Below are 20,597 nucleotides of genomic sequence, written 5' to 3' on the forward strand. Positions count from 1 at the left end.
TATACACGTTAAAAAGAGTGAAGTTTTATTTAGTTTCAGAAGGAATGTAGCATATTTATTTTAAATAACTAGCGCTGCTTTTATTAGATAGGGAATATTACTAGATTGCCAGCCCTCTGATGGTTCTGAAAAGGATAATATAAAAGTTCGACAATGAGCTTCACACAGTATTAATAATGTTTAAGATTAAACTTTTGAACCTGTCCCAGAGTGTACCAGCCTTTGGAATACTGTGCTGACTGTATTTAACAAGTGATAGTCGAATTCCCCAATGGTACTGATGCAACTGCAGAGGCAAGTCGGTCAGATAATATATTCTAGTAATCATTACAAGAAGTTTTAGGCACTTGATTTTTCAGTATGTAATTTGATTTGCGTGTGGATTATAACCACAAGGCAGATAAAAATGTTTTTGTCTTTAGGGCCATGAAAGCTTCATGCGAATAGCACTCGTAAGTTTGTTATTTCAGATAATTATATAGATGGGAATAGCTGATGTTAACATATGTAACTATGCAAGAATATTAAAATCATAGAAAGCAGGTTATAATTCATGAAGCTTTTAGTAGAAAAGCATATTCTAGAAAATACACATTTGCATTACATTGTTTTACATTGTTTCTGGACTGTATAGGATATTGAATGAATGCTGAGGTACGTAAGTTGCACTTTAAGAGCCTTCAGTTCATTAGATGAGTAAGGTACTCTGGAAACATATACATTATTATGTAAGTTTCTAACAGTAGCACATTTCCCTCTAGTTTGATCAATTTACTTTTATTCCTGAACTGCTGAATGGAAGAAACAATGATTGTGTAAGGTTCTATTTAAGAATGACATCCCTTCTTCAGCTGGTGCAGCCAGCAATTTGTCTCAGCAGTGATAGTGTTTTCTTTACAACAATTATAATTCTTGTTATGCTAATAGCCAGTAATTATATTTACTGCAATTAACAGAGACTCAATGTGAAAAATCTGCACAATTAATGAAATGGGTGACCAAAACATATTCATTTTCTTGTTTTTCACTGATGCTGATCACTCACTGATGCTTGTCGATGGGTACAGCAGCTACACAAAGGGAAACATTTCACTTAAGAGTGACTAAAGATACCAGTGCTTGTAGGTTCACTTTTAATAACTGAGACATGTAATGTGCAATTTAGTTGTTAGCAACAGTGTTTTTATATATTCTTTAGTTTCCATTTCTCCTTTTCAGTAAACTTGTTTAGAGCCTAGTTTCTTTTTGTGCATTTCATTGTTTTGTCATTTCTTACAAAGCCAATCATATAACTGTTAAAGTGTGCTATGCCCGAGATGAGCAGTATCTACATTAAACAGAGGCAAAGTGGTTTAAAGTTTTACTCCTGCTTAAATCTCTTTCTATTTGCTTTGTTCCCCCAATCACTCTGATCCTCCTAGCAGGGGCACAGGAAGCAGAGAACAAAACTGCCAGAGACTATGTAGATAAAAAGGCATTGGAATTTCCTTTCAAGGCAAAAGATGGTGCAGTCTATAAAAGAATGGGAATGAAAGTACAATATCCGTAACCTGCAAATGTATTGTACCTTTGTAAAGTTCATACTGTATAACAAAAAAAAAAGATATCATTGTGATGTTCCAAAGACTTTGTAATTGTATGACATTAGACTTTGAAGAGAGGTGATTGCATAAAAAAACTCCAATTTTTTGATAAGAAGATAGATTAATTTAGTTAGGAAATGACAAACATGCCATTGCAGGTCAGCTTGAGATGGTGCACTAATATAATACATACATAGTTACTTTTTTTTGCAGAACTGCTTTATATACTTGCTAAAGAGGAAGAGATCGTCAGCAGCACCCCGAAGAAAAATAAAGATGAGGTTTTGCAACAGGCCTTGCACAAGGTACCGTAATTCATTTAACATGAATTCATAAACTGAAGGACTTATTGAATTACCCAATTAGTTTAACAAAGTAAAGTCAAAGTTTTAACAGAAAAGTACATGGGTGTCCCAAATATTGTTTTAATTTCCTTTATGACACAACTGCAGTTAAAATGAGATAGACAATATTTTAAGCAGGGTGCCTTATAGGAGAAGGAAAGCTACTGAGGCATTTTATTGCCAATAGATTAGTCACAATAGTGGAAGCTAGAAGGCTGTATCTATTCTGTAGAATGCTTTACGATACCCGAGTAAAGAGCCCTAGAAGCTTCGTTTGTTTAAGATACCAGCTGCCATTTTGGCTTGGTCTGACATCCCTTCTGTGCCTACATCTCTGTGCTCTGTATTCAGATTACAGGGGGGGGGGGGGGCATATTGAGCAGGCAGTACTGTGCCCTGAAGAATTTAGCTTAGAGAAGGAAGTCTTACACAGAAGATAATGTATGCAGAATAGAAAGTCTTTCTTTTTACTAAGGACTCAAAGCAGCAATACTGTGGGTGGTTTATAGCTGTATTTACATAGACCTTTCTGATAAAGCTTACTTAGTTTTTACTTTTTCTTTTTCCTTTATGTTCTTTAATCTGTCCCTGACATTTGTTCTAATATGAACCAATGCGACAGATCACTTGTATAGCAGTGTTACAGGACTAGATAGTATACAAATGATGGGTAATTAACACATCTGTTAAACTCAGTCCCTGGCCAGATCCCTTGTTTACTAGTCTTGCAATAGTGGTATTTGATCCATATTAGAACAAACTACAGGTAAGGGAAAATATTACAAAACAAAGGGAAGAGAATAACAAAATGAAATGGGAAGAGCAGGCACAAAAAAACAAGGGAAGAGGCAGAAAGGACAGCAAAAGATTTATGGGGAAATAACAGTAGAAAAGGAATAGTGAAAACATTCTTAAGCAGTTAAAAAGTGGATAGCAAAATAAAAAGGTTTGGGCGTGTAAGATTACAGGGGAAACTAAATTTGTCTGGACCCCGAAAATAAAGCTAAGGAGAATGAAAGAACTGGGGTAGATGCAGTAAGGGATGGGGAAAAATCAGGAGCAAAAGAAGACACAAAGGGAACTGCCATAGTGAATGGCTGCAAAACATGTTAACTGCCCCGGCAATGATGCAGTGGTATGAAATGAATACAAAATAGCACATCTGTCTTTAAGATATACAATTTTGATCTTTAGGGGACTTTTACCATTTAAATATTTGCAATCATAATAACTCAGTATTTAAAAGAATCTTCTAAAATGGGTCTGAACTTTGTGACCTTCATTAAAATAAAAAGTATATAGCTGTTTATTAATTTTCAATACACAGAAGTTTTGAAGCAATGCAATTTTTTCTCTTTGTGTTCATTGTCCTCAAAATATTTATCTGTGGAGGAGCTTTAAGTACAAATTCTACTTAATTGGTAGCATACAGTGGAAGTAATTAAATGTCAAAACACCACATTAGTGTTGTCTCTGTCTATGAGTAAGTTGTAAAAAGAGTGTAGTTATTTGAAGGCAATGATTTGATTGCTTGTTCTTTTAACAAATGCCATATGGCCAGCTAATGAATGCTGTCATCTCGTTATTATGGAATGACAAACATCATGTTAAAGTAATAACACACAGAACAGGAAGTACTCACATTCATTTATCTTAAGGTGTAGTGAGTAATGAAATAATTTGAGTGCTCCTGTTTAGAATGTCACCCAGTTTGTTTTAGTTTATCATCTCTGAATCAGCGCTCTAATTTTACTTGCAAGGTAGAAATGTGTATCTCGTAGCTGTAAAGTGCTAGTCTGCTTACAAAGGGAATAAGCCCAAAAGGCATTTTGCATTTCCTTTTAATCATTTTGAGTGACTTGCTGTGTATAACATAATGCAACAAGAGAATGAACACATTTAAATGAATGTAAAGCACTTATAGCTAAAGGGGACAGCACTGAAAAGGTTTCTGTCAGTTCCAAAGGCATGATCATTACACAGTTTCAAGGGATAAGTCCTGTCATGGAGTATTTCAGGCCCAGTGACAATTTTTTTTCATACTAATTTGACATGCCACTCTCTAATGCTAATACATAACTATCAGATTATTAATTCTTTGCTTAGTTTACAGACAAGGAAAATGTTCCTTTATTTGTTAATTAGAAAAATGGTTTTGAGTCAGTAGCACTTTTATAGTGTAGTGAGAAACATTCATTTATCTTTAACCCTGTCCCAAGCATTCTGGATAATAGGTCTCAAGAATTTTGGATAACAGGTTCCATACCTGTATTTGTTAAATATACAGCATTCACATTTTCTTTTAATTGTATTTTAGGCAAATCGTTTGGAAATACGTCTATGTGGGTTAGAAGCAGAAGTTACAAAATTAAAAGGAATAAATGAAGAATTAATTGCAGAGAAAGATTCTTTAAAATTATTGGTAACTAGTCTGCAAATAGATGCAGACTCTAAGGAAAGAAAAGTACAAAAACTAAAGACTGAAAATATAGAAGCATATGAAGTAAGAGAGAAGTTAGAGATGAAGAATGCAGAACTAATTTATGAGATCACATCACTCAAGATACTATTGGAAGAAGGTAACAAGCTGCAAAGTGAAAACCAGGATCTCATAAGGCAAATAGAGAACCTACAACGTGCTCTGGACCAGGTTAGAACAGTCCCTGTTCTGGCCACTAGAGAGTTGAACAGTAGACAAAGAAGTAAAAAGCATACAGTAAACAAGGTTAAACAAAGAGCAGTCAAGAAGATCTCTTTAAGACGTCACCAAGCTTTTCTTAATCAGTCTATCAAGGTTATGAGCAGTGTGTTTGAGAACTTCAGCAGAGACGGATGGGAAGATGTTATTGAAGACAGGTACGGCTCTCATTAACTCTGCTCTGTTGAGGGGACATTGTGCATATGCAAAGCACTGGCAAATGGAGATTGAATTTCAACTACTGTCGGTATTCAGAAAAAAAAACCCTGTCAGATCCTTTGAAATATCTTGGGAGGTCTTGTTCTGAGCTTATTGACTGAAATTTGCATGCAAAATTAGCCACAACTGTACTAGCAGTTGAATAGGTGCCAGGAAGCCCAAAAGAAGGCAATGCTTGATTTCTTCCACTGATGCTATTTTCATGCAGTCATGAGGCTTGAAATTGACAGTTTGGCAGGTTGATTTAATTTGCTGGCCCTTTGCATATTCACCGCTGACAGCTAAGGATTCCCAGGCAAGCCTACGAAGTCAGTTTAGTTATCTTGTGACATGCTGATCCTTGAGGAAAAGCAGTTTTTCCCCCCTTTAATTTAGTTAGATAAATTTTAAATGACCCATTTCAGCTTGCTACCAGATGTCTACAAGCTGTTTAACATCCCTTAAATTAAAAACCATCCTCACTAAGTATTTCATGTATGTTTTATGCTCAGTCATTGTACTAACTTTAATTGAACACTGTTTAAAAATGCCTTGTCTTGCAGCAACTTTCCTTAGAGGGTCTACTCTTGTTTTATTCACCACAAAGCAATCCTTTCTTTAGATTAATTACATGATAGCCGCATAATCATTGCAATGGGTTCTTTTTTTCTTTTACCATTTATTACAGATATAACATTCTAAATTCCCAGGCATCCAAACCAGTACATGGTAACTTATACATCCTTTATTGATATACATTACTATGTACTGCACTAGTTAGTCTAGGACCGTTATTAAAACTCAATGTGAATATTAAAACCAATATTTATAGAAAACAGTACTCACCACACCACTATTGACACCAGAAAGAGTTAAAGAAAACCCCAGTTACCAAAGCAATAATTGTACTTTTATAACGGTGACCAAAAATCCTTTTACAAGCTATCACTATCTCTTGTAAGTTAAGAACCATATATAGATAGCTGAGCTCGAATTAAAGGGGAAATAAGGATTGTTATACAGCTGCAACATAAGACAACATGTAACAAGTCTTGATAAAAGAATCAAGGGTAACTCAAATCCAGAACTACAGCAGTTGAAACCTGATTACCTGAAAAGATTATTCAAGCTTTCAAAATGTCATTAGCACTAATTTAAAAATAGGTTATTGATTACTTCTGTATATTTCTTGGTGCTTGACAGTCTTTCAGTGCTCTCTAAGGTTATGGAAGTACCACCATGGCCCTAAAGTATAATTTTTCATCCTTTAATAATCTGTCTTGGTTGCTATCTACTATATTAAAAAGAACTTGTGCACTCTGTTGCATTAAAACATTATGCACATTAACCATTAAAGTTTCTGTATCTTTTGCCTATTCTTTACATATTTTTTTATCTTTTATGTTTTAATTTGAAAAAAAAAAGCAATAAAAAAACTTAACTAAAAAAGTTATCAAGGCATTTCAGTCCAGGAAGGATCCAGAAGCATTCTCATTGGAACAGTGATCTTAATCTTTAATGATTAATGTGTGTAAAATATATATATAAAAGCTAGTAGTCTATGGCCCTTTTCAAGAAATTGTTTAGCAACCAGTCTCATTGTCCTATTATTTTTAAATGCCGTAGTGATTACAGAGTTATGGGCAGCAATCTGTTGTCTTAACATTAAATCAGTTTTGCCTGTATAGCACCACTCATATGTATGTTATGAAAGAAATGATATGAGTTGTTGTACTGGTAATTTGTGACCTAATTGTAAAGCCTTTACCCCAGTGTGCATGATGAAAAACTGTCCCAGGGTCATATATCTGCGATATGTACAGCTGGAACACCAATTACATCCCACTGTGTTGATCTTTAACCATGGGTTTTGATTGTTTCAGTAACATTGTAGCAGGTCCATCTTCACCATAGGTTTTGAATAATAAACCCTTTCTTATATGCCGCCATTGGAGGTTTGAGGAATAGAGTGTTGAGGTCCCTATCCGCCTATGCAATAATGCAATATTTCACTTGTTTCTTAGAATATCCTGTATCCATTGTAAAATTTGCCTGGCATACCCCTGGTACAAAAATCTTTGCCTTGTCTTTTAATATTTTCCTCACCGGTTTCTTCCAAGTAATTATTCCGCAGCACTCTACAAAACTGAGACACGGGGTGATATTTTTATTGAATTCCAGCTAATCAACACAACTGACATTTTGTTAGCTCAAGTAATCTGTGTTGTTTACCAAGTTTGAACCGTTTCTCACCAGTCAAAGGTAGACTACTATTTATGTTTCTTTTAATGGTGGAGTGGAGAGGTACGCATTCACTTCTCTCCACCTGCAGAGAAGCCACATGAGGAGAAAAGCTGAGGCTGCACCCTGCATGACATTAGCCTAAGGCTATTCATAACTAGCCTTAATATTTCTTTGATTGTTTACATTTTGTTCCCTAGCAACACTGCATCAGTATGGAAAAGAGAATAGTAGATGAAGATTAGTAGGCCTAAATAGGAAATGAACAATAAAACTCAAGCTTCACAGTCAATCTATTACCAGGGCCAGTAGCTGACAATGGATAGCATTTCTAGTTTTGAGCTCAAGAATAGGTTAAAATAGGCAGGGTGCTAATTCAAAACATTCTGCGTTTGTTGTTTACTGGTTCAAATATCCTTATATCATTTACACTCTTGTGCTTTCTGTTGTTTTTCCTGCAGACACAGGGTCTCTTTACTTTCTTCCCATTCTTTGTATTGGTAATTCAAAAATCTTTTAGAATAAATTGTCATGGGCAACTGATTGTTGATTCATTTCCATGGAATACCCAAGAAAAAAACACTTGATAAAGGGTATTGACCCGAAACATGTTGTGTTACCACTACCCACAATAAATGTTTTGCAGCAAACCTGCTGAATTTTTTTTCCTATTTTTTGGATTTCTCCAAGAAAAAAACACCCCTAGTGGGATTTAAAGTAGAGCCAAGACAGCAGGCTGATCAGATTCACAAGTAAATACCAGTTTTACCCTTATTGGTATTGGGGTTCAGCAGTATAGTACATGCCATGTAAATAGAAATTTTAGGAGCAATCCTGGTACTCATTTCCAGAATTCTTTACTCAAGCAAAAAGCTTTTCTATGGTATTGTTGAGGGAAATGCATTTTATTAAATCTGGAACAAGTCCTGATAAAATTCTCTTTCTCGGCAGCCATGTGACTTATTTCTTAAAGTAAAGCAAACAATATCTTCTTTCTATTCTGAAAATAGATCTGTGGCCTGTGTTAAAAAGGAAGCTATAAAACTACCATATGCTTTTGACAGAGCTTTCCAAATCTTTTTTTTAAGGGGTTCAAAGTTTTACATTGTGTTGCACTTACAGGATTAACCTTAGGTAGTTATTAATGGGATAAATATGGTTTTGTTGTTAGCTAATGTCTGTTGATTCTTTTCTAATACACAGTGATTCAGAGTCCCAAACTTTGGGGAGTGAGAAAGAAGGAATTGTTAAAACAGCCAAGTCAGAAAATTTATGTATGGATTACACAAACTCAGCTGATGAAAACACTTGTTCTGAGTATACTCATTCAGGGTGTGAAGATGCAAGTGATGAACTGACCTATGGCAAGGCATGTATTTGCATGATTTCTGCATTATGGTTTGTCAGTTTTCTTTGTTGCTTATTTTAAAGTTTATTTCTTCATATACAGAGCTGCATAACAAGCAGCTCTGCTTGCCTAGTGTAATATTGTCAGTCTGCAGTTCCAGCACCACTTAAAACAGGAAAACTATATTCTTTACTCTGACCCTAATGAGGTACGAGTACATTGCTACTTGTATTACTGAAGTATACACTTACCTATACTTGTTTCAAAGATATTGACCTGGATTCAGACAACCTCTCCACACCAGGAGAGTATATACTCTGTTAACCTTTTTTTTTCCAAAAAAGATTATAAAATGAAAAAATTACTGAATTAATGAACAAAGCAGATAATATTTCACTGGGTCCACCAGTGACCAATAGCAGGGTCTCCAACTCCTTTTAAAAGAGAAGGAAAAGTAAAAATCACTGGGGGTTGCCAAATGTTTGAAGGATGAAGAGAGACAAAAGAGGATCGCTCCTCCGCAGCTACCCCAGGCTTGTGCGGTTTTCTTCTAACAGGAGCACCACTCCAGGGTAAAAAGTAAGCGATTAAAATCACTTGGGGGTGCCTTACATTTGGCAATCCCCAGTGATTTTTACCTTTCCTTCTCTAAATGTAAGAAGAATGTTAAACATGATGGTGTCTCTCACAGCAGCACTCCGGCTGAAAGCATGCCGGTAATTTGAAGTATTAATTATATGGACTTATATAACTTGCTTTGAGTGTGGGGGAATACACAATACATCAAAGCATAAGTAAAAATAGTATCTAGAACTGTAGTGATTTCATGTACAATAATGAACTTAATCTGACACTGCTTTGATATACAGTATACAGATTATGGATATGTAATTTTTGAAAACTGCTTTATAAATATATAATTACAAAAAAAAAATACCTGCGTGTACCAAAACCCTACAGACTCTGTTCAGGGGTGTAGTTAGCTTCTGTGTTGCCAGTTTTGTCTAATGTGCATTATTAATATGGGAGGTAAAAACTTGAAACTTGAAGCATCTGTTTTGGACCTGAAGCCTAGACACAATGGGGGGGGGGGGGATTCACAAAAGTGGAGATAGCCCTTTTTTGGAGTAAAAGTGATTCACAAACAGAAATCCACCTCAGTTCAGACTTAACCAACACTTTTCAGTTTTTGGTGAAAGATAGACCGTTTACTGACACTTTTGTGAATTTGTCATTTAGATGACATTTACACGACGTTTTAACGACATTTTTTCCTGACATTTTCAAAATGGAATAATGCTCAGTGTAACTCTGTCAGACCAATTCTAAACTCTTCTGTTTGGCTTTGTTTCACCCCGTTTCCATTTCACACCTCTAGAAGGGGCACCATTGGGAGATCATTAACATATTAATGGTGATTAGCAGACTATGGTTAGGGGACTAGTTTCTGTCTAACCGTAAAACATAGGTGCAAAAAGTCTCATTAACATTTTATAAACAAGTAAAACACTGATTAAAAAAAAAATAATTTATATCTTGTATACAAAAAGTTTTTACCTCACATTTGCATTGTTATTCTAGTTTTAGCATAATGAATGAGGCAATAATAACATTTTGAGTGAATATATTGTATACATTTTTATTTAAAGGAAAAGTAAAGCCTCCCTGGAAAAATGTTAGTTTTAGCAGCAGTTCCCCTTCTTTAATCACTTCACTGGCTCTTGCCTCAACTTATCTGTGCCCCCAAAGCATGTCCAGAACTACAGAACAGCATTGGCCACCTCCTTTAGCTGTGTCACTTCTATTTCCAGCAGCCATCTTGGTGATCAGCAAGCAGCACATGCACACTGGCACCCAAACTGGGATATTGGGGTACAAGTGTACTGGATAAATACCTGGTGGGCCCTAGTCCTGTTGGACCTCTTTTCACTGGGCATGTTGGTGTGTGGGCCGGATTGCTGTTGAGCAGTAATGAGTAGGAGCTAGAGAAGAAGGTATTTAGACCCTTAAATCTTGTTATAGAAGTTCAATTACACAGAAATATAGAAAACATTTGAAATCCCAGCTTGTCCTGAAAAAAATTATATATAGTTTTCTTGGGCAAACTAAAGTTATCCTTCAGGAAATACCTCCAAAGTGAACTGATAAATGGCATATGAAATGCAAAATCCTGCTGGTAAAATCTTTATTCCAAGGCTGATGTAGCTGTGGGTCTGGTTTTGATGGCACTGACAGGTTTACTAAGAGCTAAAAGCAAATTCATAAAAAAATGTTGCCAATATTAGAAAATCTGAAAACTGTCTGTTTAAAAGACAAATTCACAAAAGTGGAGATAGAGATTTGTGAATTAGTTGGAAAATCCGACAAATCTATCTCCACTTTTATTTTGTCTCAATATCACCACTTTTGTGAATTCCCCCCAATGGCTTTAAAACATTCCTTTTGATGCTCTGGGGTTTTCTATCATTTAAACATTAAATAAACCCTAAAGGATATAGGATTGTTTTGCCATCAATATGAATTCCTGCAGTTTAGTTCCTAGGAAGTACAAGTTACTCTTTTATTATTACAGAGGAATAATTTTAAAAAATTTGAATTATTTGCTTAAAATGGGAGATGGCCTTCTCATAATTCAGAGCTTTATGGATAATGGGTTTCCAGAAAAGGGATCCTGTGCCTGTAATATATATGATGAAAAATCCATTGTTTAACAATGTTTCAACAAGTCTTTGTTTACTTCGCAGCAGAATTATCTGCATGAGAGTGCAGCAAAGAAAAGAAACATTACAAAATGTTGCACCAGGCTCCATCCACCTGCTGTAAAATCAGGTATGTATTTTGGATTTGTTTTAAATATCTAATTTAAGCTCAGGTGTGTTCCTTTGTGATCATTGAGCCATGGAAGATCTCTAGGAATCGTGAATTCTGTTTTCTAATGGCTTTCTTTTTTATGCTACAAATTGTATTCATATTTTTCTCCTGTTACTAAAGTAGCATCTGTTATTGTTTTTGTTCCTCATAGAAAACTATTCTTTAAAATACCAAAGTGCAGTTTTCTTAGTAATGTCTTGTCCAGTGTCAAAGTGTACTGACATGGTAATCAGACAATGGTCCTTTAATATAGGAATAATTTTTTGAGCAATATTACAATACAATTTTTATGACCTAATGCTTAAATGTGATTTATTCTTATAGCTTGCAAGATTTTTACAGAAGGTTATCTCAAGATAAAGCATATGACTATTTTCTTCCTTTTTGCTGTAGTTGCATGTTGATGCAAAATGAAATGATTTGACCTAAAACCATTGCAGAAACAGACATACAATTAAATGTTACTACAGTAACATTTACTTTCCCAAAATACAAATACTAACTAGTGGTACACACATGAAAGATGCAGGCCCCTGTGCAGCAAAAAGACTATGGTCAACCTTTGAGGCACAGTCTAATTACTTTCTTAAATAAAGGTGGCAAAGGCTTTATTGGCACATCAGACCCACCTGGCTAAACTCATGTCAACTGTTGCTATTGTAATAAAAGTATGCTCTACAGTTCCAAAGGAGACTTGCTCCACCATAAAAGAGCCATTAAGTTTGTCTAATATAATACAACCCATTTATATTTCTGCTCACTTAGTAGTGCTTGCCTCTCGTCCTTTGATAAAATAGTTAATTTACTGTGTTTCTACGGCAGAACTTGAATTTGAAGATTGTCATTTGTTAATTATTCTCAGTTACTTTCTGATTTCTAATGATGATGTATTCCATCTTTGCAGTATACAAATACAGCTATTTTTATACATAATAACATCTCATGGACAGCTGACCATTGTCTAGCTAAATGGGCTCTAAAACAACAGCAACAACACATTCTTTAGTGAATATAGAACTTGGCCAAATATGCAGAACTTGCAACAGCAGTCTTATCACATTATCCATATAGATAACTTTAAGGAAATGTACACTAGTCTTGCAGTGTCCGCCTTGTAACCCAGAAGCATTTATAAAACTGCAACCAATACCATTGGTTGAATAAGTATGATGTGAGTTGTAGTTTTGTAGCATCTCTTAAAGGGTAGCTGGTTTAAAATTGCTGTTCTTATCCTTAAGAGACTGATGTAAAAATAGAGAATTTGGCAATAATAAGAGTATTGCTTTCATAAGAAATCTGTAGCCCTATTTCTGCATTTCATTGACTACCTTACTACAAATGTTCTAAATGTAAGTATTTGGCTTTCAAACCATTTCATAAGTAATAAAGCATTGCCTGTGTTTCTAATTATAAAAAGGGAAAACTAATAAATTAACCAGTTGAAAAGTTCGATTAAATGCCCAGACCTTTTCATCAATGCATTTATGTTTAGGACACCGAGAGAAGAGAAACAAAATCCTGGCATACAGGCATATTTCCTCTGTGTCATCGTTAAGGCAAAGAGTTGCATCCTTACAGCACCAGGTGTCCGTGTTACAAAAAGGAAAGCAAGCAGCTAGCGCTTGTGCAGATGAGCTAAAGAAAGAGAAGATAAAACTAACAGCTGAACTGCATCTGGCACAGCAAAGACTTCAAATCAGCAAGCAGATGGCAAAGGTAAGGCATATAGTAGTCTTTACTTAGAGTTTAACAGAAGATTATTACTGAAATAATTGCTGTGCTGAAGTAAAAGGTTAAACCCATCAATAAAGAGTTTTTTTATTCCATTTCTTATTCTCATCTATATTTCAGTAGTGTTAATACACTCATACTTCATGCAAATGTTTATGTTGTGTAATCCACAAATCTCTTAGACCGAAAGTAAAAAATTTCAAAAACTATTATTACATGAATACAGTTATTCCAAACAGGCCTGAAAGACTCACAGGAAAGTAACCCCTCAGTTTCCTGGGGAAAAAAATATATTTATAGGCCTACATAAAATTTTCTTAAAGTGAAGCTTCACCAGTGGAAGCAAAAAAAAGTTTTGGACAAAACTTGTGTGACTTTTACACAACTGCATGTTGTTTTCCCCTTCCAGAGCTAGCTTATTTTTTAAAAAAAAGCTTAAATTGAATAGTCAAGTTCACATATTGTCTCAGGCGTCGTACATTAGCAAAAATACCATTGTTCTATTCATTTCAATGACTCAAATATCTCAAACATTTTAATAACTTGGGACAATTCCTACTGACTTCTATAGAAACTTTTTGTTTTTTATCCTTCAATAAATATCAACTATTAAAGGTTTCAGGAAATAATTCCACGTATGTTTGCGATTTTTTTACCTCTTTTTTTTTTTTTTTATGAAATCAATAATTAATGCCAACTCAATTTTAGCTAAAACTACCCCTTACTACACATTATTTGTAAATTCTTTTTAGTGTTACATTTCTTTAACGCTGATACACAAGAACTAATTAGCTAAATATAACTTTGTGTGTCTGTTTCTGTAAATATGCTGTTTCTTAACCTTGGCCCTCCATATGTTGCTGCACTACTAATCCCAGCATCGCTTAACACATAATAAAGGGTCAGGGCATAGCATGACATCTGCTTTTACATAAAAATATAAGCTTCTAGGGCAAAAATCTGCAAAAAGAGTTAAACGCCTGTATAAAAACTAGGCAGAATGCTGCAGCAAGAATAGTATAAGAAATAAAGTAATAGTAAAATTGGAACAATTGCATCTGCCTTTATTGTGTTTAGGCAAGTTCGAAGACCCCAGAATGTACTTCTTACCTTCATTTGTAGGTCACCATAGGAATTTTTGATAGGGTCCAGTAATGTTAAACAGGTACTATTTAAACTATTTTAGATCCTAAGAAGCAGAGCTGCATCTAACAACATGGAAAGGAAGCCAATATGCATTTTAATGTCCACACTTTATAGGTCAGATGAAAAGGGAAATGATCTCTACATGTCTTTTTTTCTGTTACATTTAACTTGTGTTTCCCAATAAAGGTATAGGACTTTTATCCAGAATGCTCAGGACCTATGGTTTTCCAGATAAGGGTATCTTTCCCTAATTTGGATCTCCATACCATATGTCAACTAAAAATAATTTGAACATTAATTAAACCCAATAAGATTGTTTTGCCTCCAATAAGGATTCATTATAATTTAGTTGGTACAGGTATAGGACCCGTTATCCAGAATGCTCGGGACCAAGGATATTCCAGATAAGGAGTCTTTCCGTAATTTGGATATTCATACCTTAAGTCTACTAAAAAATCAATAAAACATTAATTAAATCCAATAGGATTGTTTTGCATCCAATAAGGATTAATTATATCTTAGTTGGGATCAATTACAAGGTACTGTTTTATTAATACAGAGAAAAAGGAAATCAATTTTAAAAATCCTAATTATTTGATTATAATGGAGTCTATGGGAGACAGGCTTTCCGTAATTCGGAGGTTTCTGGATAATGGGTTTCCGGATAAGGGGTCCGATACCTGTACAAGGTACTATTTTATTATTACAGAAAAAAAAGGATATAAAATTATAATTATTTGCTTATAATGGAGTCTATGGGAGATGGCCTTCCTGTAATTTTGAACTTTCTGAGTAATGGGTTTCTGGATAATGAATCCCATACCTGTAAATTTGAAACACATTTATTTCACAATTGGCTTGTCAAAACAAAAATGTCATGCAAATACTTTTCTACACACTTTCCAAAAATGTTACAGTACGTTTGTATTACATAGTAACATAGTAACATAGTAAGTTGGGTTGAAAAAAGACATACGTCCATCAAGTTCAACCATAATGCCTATATATAACCTGCCTAACTACAAGTTGATCCAGAGGAAGGCAAAAAACCCCATCTGAAGCCTCTCTAATTTGCCACAGAGGGGAAAAAATTCCTTCCTTTGAGTTTCTGTTACTCCCTACCATCTGGTCACCTTTTTTTTTGGTTCTACATGTTACCATTCCTTCCAAGAAGAGTCTTCTGCACCGGGCAGCTGTTCTGTCCCTTGATGTTGAGCTGATTCAGCATGTCTTCTGGAAATAGTTCCGAAATTCCAATTTGGTGTGGTGTCTTCAGGCAGTGCCATATCAGCAAATTAGAAACCAGCAGGATGTTATACCCAAGAGAACTAATAAATAACCTTATCAAAATTGTTAGCATGCAATAAATCATTAATTACATATGTTCTATTTCTATCTAACTCAGATTGACTTCTGCATGAACTTGCAAGCTTTTAATTTTACTTTTGTGTTTTAAAAAAAAAAAAAAAAAGAAAAGTAAAATGTTATTGTACATATTGTACAACAAGTTTCAAAGCCCTAATTTGAATTCATGAGTTTTAGCACAAAAATATTTTAATTGCAGAAAAAATTCAAATTTGAATGTTGATAACTTAGCCCCACAGAGTAGCATTTTATGAATAGCAGTTTTTGACGTAACACATTTATGTCTATATATCATTTACAGTTTGACCCATAGGCTAATAGTCAAACTGTATATTATAGAAAAATACAGTGAGAGAGAACTAGATCCTAAAGACAAGGCCAAAGTAACACTGGAGTGAGAGCAAAAAATATTGTCATACAATGGCCCTGATAAAGCCCTGATCTAAATATAACTTGTTTGCCCCTTTTAGCTAAAAAAAAAGCAGAAACTATAGAGCGTTGTAAGGAATGTTCATCACAAGCCATATTCATTGCGATCATACTGAACAACATCCGTAGATATTGCAAATATTGCACTGGAATGGCATAGTGTGGCAGAAAAACTATTGTGGTTGACAGAAGTGCAGCATTTAAAGAAGATAAGGTAAACTAAAGTAATTTAAGTGAAAGCTGCAGAGATTATGTTGGTCATAGCATCGAAGCTCGATCTGGTGGGCAAAGTTTCAGAAGGATACTTAGCAATAATAAGGAGCAATACAAAAAATAATGTGGAAAAATGTACCAATTCATTAAGCCGCATAAGCTTTCATCACATGAAAGTGAATGCATTGCTTCTTCTTTTTGGGTTCTTGGCAAACTGATCATCTTGTAGTTTAGCATTCGCCGTAAGTTCTAACTCACAGTAAAGAACTGGATTCAGCAGCGTAAAGAATTGACAAATTGGCACAGCTAAAAAAAAGTCAAAAACATTTTGTGCGCCTGTTGATTTATTTTTTCTATTCAATATAATAATGAATTAATTAATACATTTGTGTAAGTAATACATATTGTTACTTTAATAAGCCATTCCTAAACTGCAGTGCCACCTTCGTGAAAACAAATTACTTCATGGCAGTACTTTTTTAAGGAATGATTTTCTTAATTTGAAATTACTGACATCATTTTTAGGTTGCTTTGGGCTTCTAGATGAGGGCAAACTAAAAGCCTGTTTACTAAATTACCCTGTAAGTTTCTACCCCGCAGTCTGACATCCATGTGTGGATTCCTTACAACATGCTTTATGAATACTAAAACTCCTTCTATTGATTAGTTGTTATTCATTGGCTTATGAAACTTTTAGAAAAGTAGAAAAACTTTTGGAGCAAAGATATTTTATTTTGGCTTCATATTTTGCTATTTTCCTACCTTGTAAGAGTGACCTCTTTGCCTTTAAATAACGTTACATGTCACAAGGGGAAGGGGCATTCATTTCATCCAGGCTTTATTTGCTGTAACATACGCTTCCTTCACATCCAGCTCCTTCAACAATCCCCACAAGGTAGCTTTGTTGGCAGAAACTACAATGCTACAGACGGAGACAGATGTTTTTGCAGTCGGTACTTTCTAATCTACCAAAAGTCTCAGCTGAAAATAACATGTAGATATGAGATTTATAAATATTCCACAAGTTTCGAAGCAGATTTTTTAGTTCTTTTTAAACTGAGGAATGGTCAGCATATGGTGTTTCCTATGTTTTACTTGTTCCCCTACCACTCACCCTTAATTTTCTCTTTTCACATTATACAAAATAAAAAAAAGATTCTGCAATTGCTGCTTTGGTAAATGCTCATCTGTGTTTCTAGCTATTGAATAATTCTGCCTTACTATATACATTTGTGTTAAAATGATAGTTTGCAGAGACATTATAGTTCTGGGTTACTCAATTTTAGTAAGCAGGTAAATAACTGCTCCCAAGTAAACAGATAATTAAATCAATTAATGCACCCACAAATTGCATTCTGATAATGAAATCCTGCTTAAATAAATAACATCTAATCACTCATTGTACTTTAATAGCAGTAGTTGGCAGTTTGGCATTCTAACTTTTTTATGCCTCTTTCATAACATCTTCTTTGTCCCAAGCGGGTTTTTTTTCTCCTTAAATGAGTATCCCTTTAGTATCCCCTAATAGATATAGATAGATTTTTGAGATAACCCCCCTATGTTTGGCCATTCACTTACTGAGCGGTTGTTTAGACTCCACAATGTATAGATCTGAGCACTCTTCACTGCCCTGGACAGGATAGACCATTACTTTTCATGTGATTTGGTGTGGGGTCTTTTGGGTATACCCAGTCTCATGGCATTGCTTGGTTTTCAGAAGACAGGTATGTGAGGTTTCTTAAACATTCTCCTAGGTTTTAATGATATTCAAGCAACATATGGCAGGACTATGCTATTTTCCCTCTGTCTGTGTATTGTTCTGGTTTTTCTGCTTTACCCTGATGCTTTTTTGACAAAGACCCAGTCTGGGTATTCACAAGTTTTCAATGCTCCATTGAGATGCTTGTATTTCTTGTCCTTAGACTCTGCATTAGTTGTCACTCGAATGAGGAGAAAAAAAAGCACTCAAAAGCAGTGCAGGTTCCATGTGCAAGTTTTTTACACACAGTGGGGCTCATTTATAAACACTGGACAAATTTGCACCTGGGCAGAAATCCATGGTAACCAATCAGTTGTTTGTTTTCATTGTTCAACTTTCAGCTGGCTGAAAAAAGGCCTAAAGTTTAAAAATGAGCCCCAAAAGTGTGTTGTGGAGAATGACATTTTAGTTTAATGTAGTTATTTTATTTGGTACAAAGCCATTTATTTTAGCCCTAGGTTTTGTGCCAGTCTGCAGGCTGTTTTACAATATCACTAGTTTTAGACATAAATTTAAAAGTAGTTGGCACAGGAAGAAGCTCTTTTAAGGGAAACTTAAAAGAGGAACAATTTAACTATATACAATATTTTGTTTTTTCTACCCCTGAGTAAATGGCAGTTCTAGAATAATATATATATATATAGCGAACCCAGGGTGGCACTCTGCTTCAGCTCTTAGCTCGGGTGCAAGGTAAATGACTTAAATATCCAAAAAAGACCAGCAACACCGAATTATGTTCCAAAAACAATCAATTGTGTATTAAAAACGCATGAACAGCCAACGTTACGTTTCGGTCCCCATCGGGACCTTTCTCAAGGCACGTAACGTTGGCTGTTCATGCGTTTTTAATACACAATTGATTGTTTTTGGAACATAACTCGGTGTTGCTGGTCTTTTTTGGATATATATATATATATATATATATATATATATATATATTAAGTAAATTACACTTTTCACATTTTGTATCACATAATTAAACACTTCATATTTTTTAGGTTAATATTATCAGTTAAAAGAAAGCAAATAAGGCTTGAGGGTCTCAGTATATAAGCCTAAGATAATTTAAAATAAAGGACAATTTTAGACTTCATTAACAATAATAAATAGAGTCGTAAAATCTGTAAAGCATCTGCAGACCTATATATGTATGATTTGCCAACAGGCTTTTTTTGCAGTACATATCTTCCATAGGTCATTCCTTTTCTTATAGATGTCAGAGCCTCTAGGGCCATGGCTTTTGCCTGGTAACTTTTTTATTTTGATTTTGAAGCTGATATATCACAGTGCTGTTATTGATCTGTGCATGACACAGCCTGTCTTTGTGCTGGGGGAATGTAGCAACATTTATTCAGGAATTTGTGAAATGTCACTTGGATCATGTTCCCTGGGTAAACCGTGCACGAAACAGGTTGTGAGCTAAGTATCCACGTGGATCAGGACGTGACTGCCCTACTCTTGCATCCCATCATTCTGCCAAGACAAGGTTATTTGTTAATGGAATGTCAATGCTTTCAGTTCATCTAGAAAAGAAACCATCAAAAACATTCAGACTGTCATGTTATGTCAAGCCTCTATCCTCACATCTATAAACTGACTCTGTAATTGCTGGCAGTACAGCGTGGTAATTTAGGGATCATTTTGAAACATTTTTAGTTCCTCAATAGATTAAGAGAATAGACAATAAATTCTATATACTTATATACCAGTGTGTGTGTGTGTGTGTGTATGTATGTATGTATGTATGTATGTATGTATGTATGTATATATATATATATATATATATATATATATATATATATATATATATGTGTGTGTGTAAAAAATGCTGATGCGCATAAAGTTTTATATTATATTATATACTTATATTATAAATATGGAATGGAAGATCAGAGATAGATCGGACAGAAACTGCTTAAAAAATATTTTTTTTGAAGAGTTACTCTCCAGCAACAACCTGCAGACAAACTAATTATGGGGACACACCGGGACTCAAAATGAGTTCAATTTTACATGATACATTTATTATAAGTATGACCCAGATAAAACACCTCACTGAAGGCTGGCATTTTGAAAGAAATCATGTTAATTGCTACTCCTATTTAGGATCACCTTAACATAATTGTTATACCTGTCTTCAGTAGGAATTCAAAATTTGACTTTATCTGTATGAGACAACTTTATTTTAAATGTTAAAATAATACAACATATATGCCTCATAGGCAATTAGTAGTAATTAGCAAACTTGACATGAACATCAAAGTGTTAAAGAAAAGAAAAAGTTTGATGCCAATGATATCAAAAGTTTCTTTCACTTGTTATGAAATGTGAAAGGTTAATGTAACTTTATACCCCGTTATTATGCATGCATGATATTATTGTGTCATTCATATACTCCAACTGACAGTACGCAAAGGCTGTTAAAATAGTGCTGTTAAAGTAAAAAGAGAAGTAATCTGTGAATGGACAATTAGCCAAAGGGTACTTAATAGTCTCTACAGGCTAGTAAACCCTAACAAGTAGCTAAGGCACTGGTTAAAAGTGCTTTATATTACCATCATTTGCTTTACATTTTTTCAAAAGCTGCTGTGGGCTGCTAATAAGTTCATTTGATAGAGAATATTTTTCAAGTGAGTGATGTGGCGAATCTGCTTAAATTTCAGACGAGCTG

The 20,597-nt window shown here is 34.7% G+C and overlaps 1 protein-coding gene across 3 annotated transcripts in view; it reads left to right on the forward strand.

Moving 5' to 3' along the window:
• Positions 1-20,597, forward strand: part of cntln (centlein) — a 154,250-nt gene that overhangs the window by 85,720 nt on the left and 47,933 nt on the right. For 2 of the 3 annotated variants that reach the window (XM_004910865.4, XM_002935668.5), the window contains exons 15-19: positions 1,797-1,888; positions 4,245-4,783; positions 8,268-8,433; positions 11,157-11,241; positions 12,776-12,999. In XM_004910865.4, the coding sequence (XP_004910922.1) occupies positions 1,797-1,888; positions 4,245-4,783; positions 8,268-8,433; positions 11,157-11,241; positions 12,776-12,999 (1,106 nt within the window). The remainder of the gene's footprint in view (positions 1-1,796; positions 1,889-4,244; positions 4,784-8,267; positions 8,434-11,156; positions 11,242-12,775; positions 13,000-20,597) is intronic. The other variant, XM_004910866.4, reaches the window with a different exon arrangement.

Source organism: Xenopus tropicalis, chromosome 1 (genome assembly GCF_000004195.4).
Source record: "Xenopus tropicalis strain Nigerian chromosome 1, UCB_Xtro_10.0, whole genome shotgun sequence".
Taxonomy (NCBI): Eukaryota; Metazoa; Chordata; class Amphibia; order Anura; family Pipidae; genus Xenopus; species Xenopus tropicalis.